The 16,035-nt window shown below is 43.6% G+C and overlaps 1 protein-coding gene across 1 annotated transcript in view; it reads right to left on the minus strand.

Moving 5' to 3' along the window:
- Positions 1–16,035, minus strand: part of LOC135524096 (anoctamin-1-like) — a 68,671-nt gene that overhangs the window by 19,967 nt on the left and 32,669 nt on the right. The window contains 10 exon segments of the mRNA XM_064951299.1: positions 307–407; positions 947–1,004; positions 1,225–1,336; positions 2,038–2,239; positions 3,349–3,423; positions 4,896–4,967; positions 6,089–6,171; positions 8,270–8,430; positions 11,848–11,982; positions 12,256–12,320. Coding sequence (XP_064807371.1) covers positions 307–407; positions 947–1,004; positions 1,225–1,336; positions 2,038–2,239; positions 3,349–3,423; positions 4,896–4,967; positions 6,089–6,171; positions 8,270–8,430; positions 11,848–11,982; positions 12,256–12,320 — 1,064 coding nt within the window.

Genomic DNA, 16,035 nt, shown 5'->3' on the forward strand with positions numbered 1-16,035 from the left:
ACACAGTTACAGACAGAGACACAGTTACAGACAGGGACACAGTTACAGACAGGGACACAGTTACAGACAGAGCCAAAGGCAGGCAGTGGCACAGGAACATAGTCACAGTGGAGGGACAGGGACACAGTCAGTCATGATTTGGGATCAAATCAGCATAGAAAAGTACTTATGGGCCTGGCATTTGCATCCTTGATATTTATTTATATAATGTATTTAACCTTTATTTAACTAGGCAAGTCAGATATGAAGACTTTGTTTTGTGGTGTGTGTAACGAGGCTGGCGTGTGCGCTTGTGTGTGTACTAACGGGATGCCGATTTCAAATAAATTGTTCTGGATGAGTTGCTTTCCCAACATGGTGATACTGAGCTGAATACACAACTCCATCAGACATCCTCCATGAGCACACTGCAGAGAAGAAAAACACTAGTTAAACACTTCTGTACTGTAACACACTTCCATTACAGAAAGACTAACATGATAAAAGACAAGTACTAAGGACGGGATTCGAACAAACCCAGATTTACGACTTCCTCACAGCAAAAGGCAATTTCCCTGACATTCAAAGAGATCGAAGTTCACTGCAAACGCTGCGTATCGGCTCAAGAGAGACAATCGTAGCCGTTTATCTATGTTTGATTGAATCCCAGCCTAACACTGTTCGTAGCGTTTTGATTGACAGCTTCAAGAGAGCAGCACTTGAATTCTACAGATTTATTTTGAATATGTGAACTCCTAATTTATGTTCCTAGGTTAACTAACAGTGTTTAATTCGTAGCCACCTGCTCTTAATGACATTATACTTCACTATGCAATATGATAACACGTATGAAAATTAAATATACCTGTATAACATGGCAAATAATGTGATAAATCTTTAATAAAACTCTAAAATTACTGAGTTTTCTCAGAGACTGAGGAGGGTTTATAGTGAAAAAGAGTTTCACCTCTTCCATGCGGTACGACTCAAACACATACAGATAACTTCCAGGTCGTCCAACAAGCCTGTATGAGGAGACATGAGGAAGGAAGTCGGGAGAGGCAACACCGAGAGAAACTCTACGACCTCTCACTGACATAGACTGTGACATTAAAATGGCACGACATAAGAAAGCATAGCATAGCGGAAAAGCATTGCATAACACCACATTGCGTCACACCCCACATCGCATCACAAGCTCACACAGAACAATTGGGGGTGGAGAAAGCAGGTGCGGGAACTCACCTGCCTCTGAAGAATGCTATGTATATGATGGGAGTAAAGGCATTCACAAACTTTAGGACGAACGTCTTGAATATCAACCTCTCCTCAAAGCTCCTGTCTGTCTTTGGGACCTCTGAGAAAACAGACAGGAGATGAACAGACGTTAATGAATAACTTAGAAGGCCATTGCTGCTCAAGACTTGACTCGAAAAGAGAATATTAGGATCAGCACGAGGCCTATAGAGGAAGAGGAGTGTTAGAGGGTTTCCGCATAAGCGCTTTGTGACCTCTGCTGATGTAAAAAAAAAAGTACATTTGATCGATTAGATCATTCATTACACCTAAAGACGGTACGTTTGTTGTCACTTCAATGCAAATACATTTTGGAGCTATATTCAGTGGGAAAAGTCGGTGGCACAGTGACGCAGTACATTGGCCTGTTGTTAGCAATGGCCAACGGAAATCCTTGCTAGCGGTGACACAGCTAATAGGGAAGTTGGCGGACTGTCAATGCAAAATGCACACTTTACTTTCTGTAAATGGGTCTTGCCCGAGGAATTCTTCAAACAAGTTGTCAGACTGACCTAGGACACTGATAAATAGAACCCAAAATGCCTTGTTGATAGCTTGGGACAGTCTTTAAAAGCACATTAAATGTGCTATATGCATGTATTATTATTATTACAGTATCGGAATTAGGTTGTCAGGCTGACATCCCGAGGACATGCAAAGATAGGGAATCTTTCTTCCATGACTTGATTTTGTATACCATGTACTGTACTTGATGGTTACTGGATGTGCATGCCCTACTTCTATACAAGTTGCCAGACGTACCGAGGACAGTGAGCCAGCGGGCCACGGCTCCGTAGACCTCGTCCAGGATCAGAATGACCACCAGGTTGATGATTGCGGCCGTTGTTTTTACCATCAGACGGACGTTGGATCGCGTCGTGGGGTTGTTGCTCATGTGCAGCGCTGCCGTGATGGAGATCCGGTAGAGGATGACCCCGAACACTATAGCAAAGGTCACCCCGATCTGGAAAGAGGTGACAGGGATAAGGCCTCCCGACAAGGTCAATACTGGTAGGTTTGGTTTTGAGAATCTTTTCCAGCGTGCCGTCAAACGCTTAGGTACAGTATCATCTGTTACACAGTTTAGGAATTGTAGGTCTAAGCCCTTAGATTAAAATATCTACTAAGCTAACGTATGGAATTCTTTTAAGATGGTAATAAAATTCAGAATTTATCCATTTGATTTAGAATTTTAGGACCACTGTAGGTATAAAAATATATACATATAAAATATTTGATGAAAATTTGACCTTTACTGCTTCAGCCCATAGAGACACATTGAATAACACATCTGTGCATGGCAAAACAGACAGTCAGAAAATAAATGATAAGGAATAAGGTTTCAAAGTGTCTGTCCCATATCTGAGAGATAAAAAAAACGTTGGAAAAATAATGTTTCGACCCATGTTTACTCACGTCATTCATGGCACATTTCACCCCCTATACACTTTTTGACATTTTTAAAGCCCGGTACTGTTTTACCTTCAGACCACTCCTCTGAAGCCGACACCTTTGTGAGAGTCCCGCCTTTCAATATTGGTCACATATTACTTTGTAGTTCCGCCGGTTCGGTCTGGAGAGTCAGGTTTGTGAGAAAACCTCTTTGAAATGAGGACATCCACGACAGAGAGTTCAGATGACTGCCGGAACGTTTTTGGATGTCGTAGAGCCAAACCACCAACACTGACTTGTTTATGAGTCTCATCTGTCGATGGCGGTGACATATTAGTTTGTAGCTCAAAACGGTTCAGGTTTTACAGACAAGTTTGTGACGATATTTCTTGTCTGGATCCTCTCACGTGTAAGAAAACACCGCTTTCACAAGCCCCATGTTATGGAATAGGCACAAACTTTATATCGTCGGAAAGAGGGGATTGAGATGCAGCCACTACAAGAAACGGTACGTCTATAGAATAAACACACAGGGAGCTATTCAACATTCAAAATGATGCCATTGTTGACGCACGGGTTTATTTTATGAACAATGTACAGTATTAGAAGTCTGTACAATGCATGTGGTTCAATCTTAAATGCCCCTTGGCAGTTGTGCTTTGCTAAATGGGTTGGACTCACCATCAGAAGCATCATGACTATGTTGGCCATGTATGCTGGGAACCGGTCTCTGCAGGTCAGCTTTTCTTTTTCAGTCTAAAAGAGGGGAGAAAATATTAAGATCTATGGGAGGTGCAGCCATGTCTACTGTTACTGTTTGCACGTGGAAAACATCGCAGCCAGTCAGCAGAAGAATCCAAACAGCAATGGAGGAGGAGGGGAGAGAGGAGAAAAGCTGGTGTTTTGATGCTGACAAACCATTACGCCGAAATAAACGTTTCAAACTGAATTATTCAAGCCTGGAAGTCAAGACGACAGTGTTCCAACAGTTTATTCACTGTATTTCAAGCATTTAGTCATTCATCGTTCTCATCATTCCATTCTCTATGCAGCTAATCTCAGGCAGAACATGACTAGTGTCTAAAATGGCACCTTATTCCCTACATACTGTAGTGCACTATTTACGACCAGAGCCCCGTAACAAGCCCTACGGCATCGGTCAAAAGTAGGGCACAGTATATGGAATGGGGTGGCATTTTGGATGCAACCAAGTCAATGAAGGGGTCAGCACCTTCCAGCAGCCATTTTGGAACAGAACAGGCTAACATGCTGTCCATGGAAGTACAAGAAAACAAACCATACAGTCTCCATCTCATTACCAGGACATTTTCAACATGCACCAAGCACCAGGCACTGTCACTATGGCGATCCAGGCACTATCGCTATGGAGAATTCAGATTTATTTACACAGAATAGAACAACAACAAATAAAAGAACAAGAAAGAAGTGCACTGGTTCTGACAGACGGCGACAGTGTGCGTATGTGCATGTGTGTGTGTGTGTGTGTGTGTGTGTACTGTGTACATGGTCATTTGTGTGTGTGTGTGTGTGTGTGTGTGTGTGTGTGTGTGTGTGTGTGTGTGTGTGTGTGTGTGTGTGTGTGTGTGTGTGTGTGTGTGAGATAGTGTGAGTGTGAGTGTGAGAGAGAGAGTGTATGTGTGTGTGTGGGGGGGTCTTAGTGAGGGGGCTGTTTAGGTCAAATGGACAGAGATGTCAAGTCACATCTTATACTCTATTTGTACTTTGTACTGGGAATTGTTGTGAAAATGTGCAACATGCTTTACAGACAAGAGAGCAGTTTCTCTCTATTCATTGAAATAGGCCAGGAGGAGGAGGCGAGGACACTAAAAGTACCAGTTTAAGCCCAGCCATGGCAGATTGAACCGTTTGCTTCCATTTGTTTGTTGGTTCTTCTGCTATCTCTGTAGGCTTCATAGAGTCAGAGGACACAAACACAACAAACCACAAGACAAAGAGGTAAAAGAAGACAAGACAAAACACACGCTCGTCATGTAAAGGCGTAAAGACTGTTATAAGACATACAATCTCACTGTAGTCTTTTAAGACCCGTGTGGTACGAGTGTCACGTCAATCTACCACAGGAGAGGATAGAATCATTATGTAAGAGGCAAACACTTTTCCAAACATCAGGAGTCAAGAAGAGACTGCAAATCAATTTACAGAAGAAGTTGGATGACAGTAAAAACCCAGGAATAAGCAATCAGTACCTTCTGCGTCTTGTGTTCTTTCTTCAGGGACTTCTGCATAACGCAGAGCTCGTACTCAGCTCTCGGGTGGTCCTAAGGATGTAATAGAGGCAGAAGCACTTAACACTGTATGAGGACTGACTGGGATACATAGAATCATCCCATCAGGTGCAGAATTTAATACAGCCGTTAAGGAATGTCACTGTCCGTCCAACTGGGTCAACAAACCCGGCGTCGATGTGAGGTCATACAGTCAAGTCAAGTTCTACAGTATAAAGTAGGTTGAAGATTTAAAAAGACTACAGTTGTCTACAGTTGCTGGTACCCAGTCAGGTTCTAGCTATTTCTACTGAGATGGAGAGGACATTATCACAAAGACAAGGCTGCAGTTGCTGCTGGTCTGGAGCAGGATGGATCTTTGCAGAGGGGACAGGTCAGGGAGACAGAGAGAGACAGAGAGAGGACTGGCCAGGCCAGGAGATTGTGGGCTGGTGAGCTGGACCTGGCATCCGACTCCAAGGAGATAGGATGTGTCAGGTGCTGTAAAGCAGGCCAGAAGCAGTGGCCATTAGGGTTGTAAAATTCCCAGGTATTATACAGCAATCCCCAGTTGGATGTTTGCAGAATTTTGTAACCCTAGATGGCATTCAGAGAAGGAGTAGTGGTTCAATGGGTCGTGGTAGTTTGTGGGTGCTTTAGGAGGGCGTGAAGGTGTCCATGGACAGTCTGAAGAAGAAGAGCCAGTGTGGGGGGTAGCAAAGCCAGATGGTGACCGAGGGGGAAAAGGATATTTGTGTAAAATGAAATGTTCCAAACCTTCAGCTCTTCCTGTAGGTACCCACGGGGGAAAGAGGAGGACAAGAGAGTTACAAAAATCTCTCAACCTTGAAATCTTTTTGAAAATGGACTTGAAGAAAAAAGAAATTCTGTCATAGTCTATTGTGACAGTTAATATTACTGTCTCCAAATAAAACAACACTGACAAGACAACTGAAATGTAGTTACACCACATTTTCTCTTCTATTCAGTTTTCCATGGCTCGTGATGGAATTATGAATAATTAACTATTTGTGGAGAAAATATTACTGGGAAGTAAGAGCAGTATTTTGAAACAAACAACAACTCGCGGCGTTATTTGGTCAGTCTACAATATGGCGCTCCCATTCACAAACAAATAGCAGTGAATTGCAAGACACCGACAGGAGAGCACTCACCTCCTCCTCCTCGAAGCCGGTCAGATCCCATTCGTAGTTGAGGCGCATCTGTCTTCTCTTCCAGTGCTCCATGAACATGGCAGCTGCAGAAACACGACGCGGTTCAGAGTTAACGCTAAGAAACCCTTTGAACGCACAAAGAACATTATCCACAATATCAACAAGAGTGTCAGTCCCTCCATCTAGAGTGCTGTCTATGAACTTTGAGAAGGGTCACACGTCCAAAAGCCTCATCCCCCAGCTGTAAGCACCAACAAGGTGATGCGGCTGCTGTTTTGATGTTTTTTCAAATCCCGGATGGTACAGTTTGCGCTTAAGCTGTCAGGGTTATGGGTTCAATTCCTGGCGCCACCCGTAACATAAAACACACGCATGCATGACTGTACGATGCTTTGGATGAAAGTGTCTGTTAAATGGTATATTTGTATTAGTTATTATCAGTGACTCTGGCAGTCCAATTATGGCTCCTCAGCCAAACTAGAAGGATAATTAGTGCGGCATAATAAAGGTGCTAAAATTAAGATTGCAGTGATCAATTATTACATGTATAACGAGCAAAATGATCAATTGCCACGTGCGTGGGATGAGGGGCTAAACGTGTGAAACTCAGTGTGGAGATGACATGGATTGAAGGTAGGTATTTTCTAGTCCAGTGGAACAGCAAGGGCGGTGGCAGTCTATATGCAGACAGGCACCTGGGGCGATAGCATGTTCTACATTTCCTCCGTATAATGGTCATCCACGATAGCGTCTTGGCAAGAGTGGATACGCCGAGACTGGATGAGTGACCCGGGATGAAGGAGCCTGGATGAGCGAGACGCCACGACTATACTGTTTCCCATAGTGTTGACGTTGAGCGACTGAATGAAAAAGAACCCCTATGTGGAGGATGACAATGTGTACAGGTATCTGACTACAATAGGGATGCTGGTATGTACATTTGTGGATAACCAAAACATAATTTTTGTGCTCACAATATTGACTCTGACAACAGAGGCAGGGAGGGCATACAGACAATTATTTAAAATATGCATCATTTATTTGACTTCAGTTGGCCTGAAACGCCCTTCATAATGGCACCTTTAATCCTAGTAAATCGGTAATGCCGTACGTCCTACTTCCAACAGTGAGGGACCCCAGTTGCATCACTCTTTCCCGAGACACAACATACTGTACTACTTGAATCGTGTTCTGTGCTGTATCCTACAAAGCCTCATCCACGCCTGTCACATCACCGCCAGATGATAACGCCCAGTAGTGAAAATAACACACACAAATAAATCCCAGGGCTGTACCTGTGCCCTCATACAGTGCTCCAGTCTATTGCTTCCTCCCTTCAGTCTCAGGCCACACAGGCCCATCGTTACTGTGACACTGAACAGAGCACAGGAATGCATCACCAAGGAGTCCGTTTTTTAAAGTGAATGTGGTTTAATTGACTTCAGTAAGACACTGTACAGTCTAGTCTACAGGGCTTAGTGTTGCTCGGACAGCCATAGAGGAAAGAGAGAATAGTGGATGCAGATGGTCGGAAATGAACGGAAGAAAGAAAGAAAGAAGACAACCCGGGAGACTAAACATCTGGAAGAAGAAAATAGATGGAGCTGAGAAAAAGGAGTTTGTCCTATTGTTTCGAGGGGTCCTGTGTGGCTCAGTCGCTACCGACGCCGAGGCCGTAGGTTCATTTCCTGCAGGGGTCACATACACACACTAAAAACATATGCACTGTACTGTCAGTCGCAGGTGGGAAGCCGTACAGAGGAAATAGTTTGTCTAACTGTGCCCTCTAAGCACACAACTATCTCCATGTTTGAACACTTTGGATAAACACATCTGCTAAGTGGCCTATATCATTTTTGTATTTTTTTTTTTACAAAAGTTGAGATGCACTTCGGATAAAAATGAACTGTCTAGCTCAGTCCGGAACTGTTACATTTTCGTATCATCTTGTCCAAGCAAGAACGGCCCATTGGGCAATAGCCTATTTCCTGTTTTTGTAGTGTGCGGCAGCTTGATGTACAAGTACACCCCATGGACAGGATGCTAGTCTATCGCTGGGCTTCACAGTATCGTCCAAGTGGTTGATTATTGAGTATTTGTCCCTGTTAAATAAATCCTACAGACACAGAAATAAAGTTGTGCTGTTCTGTTATGTGGTGTAGACGAGCCTCAGCCTCTTACCCCAGAGGGCCATGAAGATGGAGAAGAAGACGGTGGCAGGGTTGTCAAAGAGGTGGCTGGCCCGGGCTGTCCCGCAGGCTTCCTTCAGTTTCCAGTAGTTACAGGCTCTGTCACACAGCGGGCACATGGTGATGTTGTTCCTGGGGTGGCAGATCTCCATGCTGTAAAGAGGGAAGATGGTAGGAAGGAGGTGTAGAGGGAGGGGGGGTAGACAAACAGCCAGCCCTCTTCATCTCACTACCACCAGTGTTATTAGGCCAGCCTGTCAAGCCAGTGTTTCCCCTATATTCATTTAGCAGCTGTGTCCCGTCACTGCTAAATCGTTGCCGCCACTCCCCCAAAAAATATGTATTTGTATTTTTTACATATACAGTGCCTTGCGAAAGTATTCGGCCCACTTGAACTTTGCGACCTTTTGCCACATTTCAGGCTTCAAACATAAAGATATAAAACTGTATTTTTTGTGAAGAATCAACAACAAGTGGGACACAATCATGAAGTGGAACGACATTTATTGGATATTTCAAACTTTTTTAACAAATCAAAAACTGAAAAATTGGGCGTGCAAAATTATTCAGCCCCCTTATGTTAATACTTTGTAGCGCCACCTTTTGCTGCGATTACAGCTGTAAGTCGCTTGGGGTATGTCTCTATCAGTTTTGCACATCGAGAGACTGACATTTTTTCCCATTCCTCCTTGCAAAACAGCTCGAGCTCAGTGAGGTTGGATGGAGAGCATTTGTGAACAGCAGTTTTCAGTTCTTTCCACAGATTCTCGATTGGATTCAGGTCTGGACTTTGACTTGGCCATTCTAACACCTGGATATGTTTATTTTTGAACCATTCCATTGTAGATTTTGCTTTATGTTTTGGATCATTGTCTTGTTGGAAGACAAATCTCCGTCCCAGTCTCAGGTCTTTTGCAGACTCCATCAGGTTTTCTTCCAGAATGGTCCTGTATTTGGCTCCATCCATCTTCCCATCAATTTTAACCATCTTCCCTGTCCCTGCTGAAGAAAAGCAGGCCCAAACCATGATGCTGCCACCACCATGTTTGACAGTGGGGATGGTGTGTTCATGGTGATGAGCTGTGTTGCTTTTACGCCAAACATAACGTTTTGCATTGTTGCCAAAAAGTTCCATTTTGGTTTCATCTGACCAGAGCACCTTCTTCCACATGTTTGGTGTGTCTCCCAGGTGGCTTTTGGCAAACTTTAAACGACACTTTTTATGGATATCTTTAAGAAATGGCTTTCTTCTTGCCACTCTTCCATAAAGGCCAGATTTGTGCAATATACGACTGATTGTTGTCCTATGGACAGAGTCTCCCACCTCAGCTGTAGATCTCTGCAGTTCATCCAGAGTGATCATGGGCCTCTTGGCTGCATCTCTGATCAGTCTTCTCCTTGTATGAGCTGAAAGTTGAGGGACGGCCAGGTCTTGGTAGATTTGCAGTAGTCTGATACTCCTTCCATTTCAATATTATCGCTTGCACAGTGCTCCTTGGGATGTTTAAAGCTTGGGAAATCTTTTTGTATCCAAATCCGGCTTTAAACTTCTTCACAACAGTATCTCGGACCTGCCTGGTGTGTTCCTTGTTCTTCATGAAGCTCTCTGCGCTTTTAACGGATCTCTGAGACTATCACAGTGCAGGTGCATTTATACGGAGACTTGATTACACACAGGTGGATTGTATTTATCATCATTAGTCATTTAGGTCAACATTGTATCATTCAGAGATCCTCACTGAACTTCTGGAGAGAGTTTGCTGCACTGAAAGTAAAGGGGCTGAATAATTTTGCACGCCCAATTTTTCAGTTTTTGATTTGTTAAAAAAGTTTGAAATATCCAATAAATGTTGTTCCACTTCATAATTGTGTCCCACTTGTTGTTGATTCTTCACAAAAAAATACAGTTTTATATCTTTATGTTTGAAGCCTGAAATGTGGCAAAAGGTCGCAAAGTTCAAGGGGGCCGAATACTTTCACAAGGCACTGTACATACTTTATTTCTGCAGAGATGCTCTTTTAAATGAATAGTGTGAGATTTTGGCAGAATGGATACTCATGGACACCGTTTATGTCTCTACATGCAGTTCAAAGGAAGTAGCTAACTCGCATTAGTGCAATTGCTAATTAGCACAATGACAGCTATTAGCTGTTCCTGTTGACTTCCAGTTATTGCGCTAACTTTAGTTAGCGATGTTCCTCGAAAACTACCTTGAACATCCTCAAACCACACACAGAGACATACAAATGGTCTCCATGAGTTCATATGCCTCTGGGTAAGTAATAAAATAGCTCAATTGCCAAAATCTTGCATTATCCCTTTAGGATTATATTTAACATTATCTCTTGCGTTATCCCTTTAATATCAGTGATTAGTTACATCATATATTTGTAACAAACAGAGCACAGTGCAGTGGCACGCGGTAGTTATATTTCAGATGGTGTCAACATACAGTAATTCCATTTTCATACATTTTGGAGTAGAATGTCTTTAAAACAATATCACCAGAAGTGACCTTCTCATAGTCATTCTACAACATCCAATCCCCCTCCCTCGTTACCTTATCCACCACCGCTGAAAGAAATCCTAGGAGAACCACTGCAAGCTATAGGGACTTTTGACTTCTATAGATCTAATATACAGTATTATAATATTATAGTGAGTATTGAATAAATCATTGTAAATGTGGTGAATGTACACCTGCTCAGAGTTCGCTGAAGCGACTATCGATGAAAATATTTACACAATAATGTCAGGGATCTGGATTGTGTAGTTGAGTTTAGCTCTAGTCTCACGAGCCAGGCTCTCAACAGAGTAGAACGCTGGAGCACGAGACTAAGTCTAAGTATGTTCAGTTCCTGTGAACTCCAGTGGCAGAGAATTGAGACACAGAGAGCAGTGTTGAACTATCCTGACTGAGACGAGAGACGTTAGCCAGGGGTGAAGCTTCAGCTCGCCTTGTCGTCTATTCTAACATCAACCAGATGTTGGTCGTTAGAAATCACCCATTCTGTCTCCGGAGGAACACGTTTCCTTGTTTCCTTTTTATTGTTCTGGACTGCCAAACCAAGACTAAGCTTAAGGCAGCAGGCAGTAGGAAGTGACCTGGTCTATCTTGTCAATGCTTTATTAAACTGCATTATTTATGCTAGCAGGAAGTGAAGATGATTGAATACAAATCGTTTACATGTCTGTTTGTTCTATCTTTGGCCACGGCCTCAAGTTGAGCACTTGTCAGTTACAATGCCACAGTTCCTCTCTACTGTGTGTCACCATCCCACTGTTTACCACTCTACAGCCTAAAGCTGTCTGTCTGTCACAATATTTGAAACGATTCAATTGGATGTCTGATTAGGACGTGAGGTCATACCTCTACTTGAGCTATGTCTCCGGAGGACACTTTATGGGCTTTCCATTTGGTTTCAATGGTTCTCGGCCCCTTGCACACAGTGAATGAATTGTGTGTATCGTAACCTCACGTAGACATGCCCTATGATCCTGTCTGCTAGAACCTATGACTATTTCCTTGGTTTTCTGACAAGCTGTGTATGGGGCCTTATGTTGCTAACCTCGGAATGTTGTTGTCTACAGTGGCACAGCCGTACAGGAACACGATGACTCCCACTAGAGAAGCAGGGATCAGCATCTGGGTGTACAGCCCCAGCCAAGCAAAGTACAGCCCTATCTTCTCCCCAAAGTACTTCCTGCATGGGAAGAACAGAACAATCTCAGCTTTTGGATAGAATAGAGTAGAATAGAACACGTATAAAGGACTTCCTGCATGATGAACAACACGCTGCATTAGAAAGTAAGGTCCAACACTTTCTCCATTCCGATTTTTTATATATTTTTTACATGTAGATTAAAACATATTGTGACGTTTCGATCTGAACAGACATTAACCAGACAGAGATTGAGAAAGAACAGAGCAATCTAAGCTTTCAAGATCCTGTTCAGAATTTGAAACATTAACTCACCTCACTAGCCCGATAGGCTGGTATTTGTAAAATACACTGTAACTCGCCCACTCCTCATACAAGAGCTGAAACAAAGAACAACGCGATGGATTACTTTGAAACCATCACATGCATTAGAGGGTCCACACTCAAAAGAAAGTTTAAAAGTTTGTTTTTTTTGCTTGATCTCTTCATTCAAGAGGCAAACAAGTGTAGATGAAATATGTTGGCTGTTAGTCCCCCGTCAGAGATATTGCTTTCAAACCAACATGCATTCACTTCAATCTTTCAGCATTGGACCCATCTTCCCTATGACTCTCACTGACAAGTATATCCGTCTCAGCTCTAAGCATGATTGCTGGAGAGAGTGTGTGATAACTGTGAATGGGTCTTTTGACTTCAGAGGGCTAACATGAGCTGCAATTAGAGACCCGCAGGCCAACGGGTGAGAGATGGTGCGAGAGAGTGAAAGGCGTTTGAAGCCAGCTCCTTTTTCTTCCTTCAACTGACAACAGATGACAGGGGGGACGAATAGAGAGACAGTGCTACCGTGGTAAAGTACAGACGAGTGAGGTTGTTAAGGGGGAGGTGGGAGTTGGGAGGGCTCAAGGAGTAGGCGAGGCAGAGAGGGGGAGGGGTGAGGTGGTGAGGAACAGGGTGGAGAGACTGGGAGTAGGGAACGTTGTGACTGGTGGAGTTGGAACACGGTCTACAGTATTGGGGGTTGGGGACACAGGCTGTGTTCCTTCCATCAACCACAGTTACTGTAGGTTACAGTCCTCCCTCTCCTCTCCATGACACCACTGTGTCTCTGATCAACACCCTTCATGCTGGTGTTTTGCTGAGTGACTGCTTTTGTGAAGCGCTAGAGTAGAACTGTGAAGCTGAACATTCCAGCGTAACGATGTCCTTATCTACTCCTGAAAGACTGATTTATTTTTGACTCCGTCACGTCTCATTCATCTTCGTCTAATTCATAATCTCGTCTAGCCTCTTATGTATCCTTTATCATTTTATCAACCCCCAAAAAACAATGGTTCTCTTGAAGTAAATCTGAGAGGCTGTCTTTAGAGTAAAGAAGACATGCTGTCCCCCGAAGACCTCCTCTGTTTCTCTCTTTCTCAGCCCCCCCCCCACCAAAAAAGTGTTAAACAAATCAAAATAGATTTTATATTTTATATTCTTCAAAAACCACCCTTAGCTTTGATGACAGCTTTGCACACTCTTGGCATTCTTTCAAACAGCTTCAACTGGAATGCTTTTCCAACAGTCTTGAAGGAGTTCCCACATATGCTGAGCACTTGTTGGCTGCTTTTCCTTCACTCTGCAGTCCGACTCATCCCAAACCATCTCAATTTGGCTGACGTCGGGGGATTGTGTAGGCCATGTCATCTGATACAGCACTCCATCACTCTTCTTCTTGATAAAATATCCCTTTAACAGCCTGGAGGTGTGTTGGGTCATTGTCCTTTTGAAAAACAAATGATAGTCCCACTAAGCCCAAACCAGATGGTATGGCGTATCGCTGCAGAATGCTGTGGTAGCCATGCTGGTTAAGTGTGTCTTGAATTCTAAATAAATCACACACAGTGTCACCAGCAAAGCACCCCCACATGCTTTACGTTGGGAAATACACATGCGGAGATCATCCATTCACCCACACCGCATCTCACAAAGACACGACTGCTGGAACCAAAATCTCTAATTCGGACTCTAGACCAAAGGACAAATTTCCAACGGTTTAATGTACATTGCTCATGTTTCTTGGCCCAAGCAAGTCTCTTCTCCTTATTGGTGCCCTTGGTGGTTTCTTTGCAGCAATTCAACCATGAAGGTCTGATTCACACAGTCTCCTCTGAACAGTTGATGTTGAAATATGTCCGTTACTTGAACTCTGTGAGGCATTTATTTCGGCTGCAATTTCTGAGGCTGGTAAATCTAATGAACTTGTCCTCTGCAGCAGAGGTAACTCTGGGTCATCCATTCCTGTGGCGGTCCTCACGAGAGCCAGTTTCTTCATAGCACTTTTACCAAATATCTCCTGTATGGCCACCCCCACAACACAACTGATTGGCTCAAACGCATTAAGAAGGAAATAAATAAATAAAATTAACTTTTAACAAGGCACGCCTGTAAATCTACATGCATTCCAGGTGACTGCCTCGTGAAGCTGGTTGAGAGAACGCCAAGAGTGTGCAAAGCTGTCATCAAGGCGTAAGGTGGCTATTTGAAGAATCTCAAATTGTATATTCCCTCATGGACGAGGACCCCTGGTATCGGGTTGTGCCTGGGCGGGTCACATAGTGGATCTCACAGCCATGCAGACATCAGTAAGTGATCTGTGTGCGTGCGACCCAGTTTTCAAGTCTCAGAACACACAAACATTCCTTCTAAGACTCCCGTCCCCAACACCTCAGTGTCACTATAGGTGAGGCAAGGTACTCTGAAACCAAGCCATCATATTTATACCACATTCAGACAATACATGTAGAGATAATCCAACTAATGAAGAAAACAATGAGTAGCCTCAGGGAGAGAGAATCTCTCTCTCATATATATATAAAAAAAAGAGAGAGCGAGAGAGAAGATATATATGTATATTCTAGCCACATCTTCTGCCCAAATACCCTGGCTAGTGCTCAGATGTTGACAATTCTCTGATGTGGACAGAGAAGTGTGGTGACACACGCTTGGTGCCAGGGCTTTGTTTTCCTCCCTTTGCTCCTCTCGTCTCCTCTGCCTCGGGTACATCATGCTGAGGTTGGCTGGGCCATTCCGGTGGCAGTGCAGGCTCAGAGTGTTGGAACTGTCCCCTCCTGATGTCCTGCCACTGTCACAAGAGGGTGATGAGGCTGTTCTTTCTCTCTCACTTTCTCCCCTCTACAGGCAGGGTCTCTCTGTCTCTCCACCCTCCACAGGCAGGGTTTCCACCACAACCATCCTACTGAAATACTGCAGAGGCCATATCAACATAACACACAATACTTTTCTCTCCACAAAGCCTAGTTAATCAACAGGCTACAGACAGGCAGCTTCTTCTCTTGTTTTGTCACCACTCAAAACTACCCTCCTCCCCCCTCTTCCTCCTCTCCTTTCTGAGAGACACTTATCCTTTGTGAACTATATTATGCTTGCATTGATTTTATCAGTGTGATTATGCTAGCTATAAGAGTGTAAACAGTTGGATAGTTAGACACATTTTTGGTTATCGTGGGGATGGGACAGATGGTGGTGGTGATAAGTGATGAAACATGAAAAGGCATCTGGCTGAGGATGTGGCAGCACACACACACACATGCACGCACACACGCACACACTAGGAGCTATGTAGATTCCCTCTGTTGCCAAGCTGAGCTTATTGTAATCGTTCCCAGGGGGAGGAAGATAAGAGACTTTGAGACGTCTGCATTCAGAGAGAATTCCTCAATTACATGTCGTTATTCTCTTTTTCAATGATGGCCCATACAGCACCACACCACCATTAACACACACAGCAGCCTAGCGAACAGCTGTGAAGATGCTGGATATTTCCTACTTTTCATGTTTTAACTAATTTATAGGCAGAATTATGCATTACTGCTTTCTTATGTTTTAGGGCATCATGAATGCCCTTTACCAGATTGGTAAAGACAAAGCACTCTTCTCGACTAGCCAATTTCCAGACTTCAAAGCACTGTCCAGACCTCAATTCCATACGACATCTGAGGTGTAAACTCAAGGACCCTAGCCCATTAAAGAACAGAGGACCAAAAAATATGAAGGTGCTGAAGAACAGGAATGTCTGTTGGAAAGCCAAACAAA

The sequence above is a fragment of the Oncorhynchus masou genome, chromosome 31 (assembly GCF_036934945.1).
Source record: "Oncorhynchus masou masou isolate Uvic2021 chromosome 31, UVic_Omas_1.1, whole genome shotgun sequence".
Lineage (NCBI taxonomy): Eukaryota > Metazoa > Chordata > Actinopteri > Salmoniformes > Salmonidae > Oncorhynchus > Oncorhynchus masou.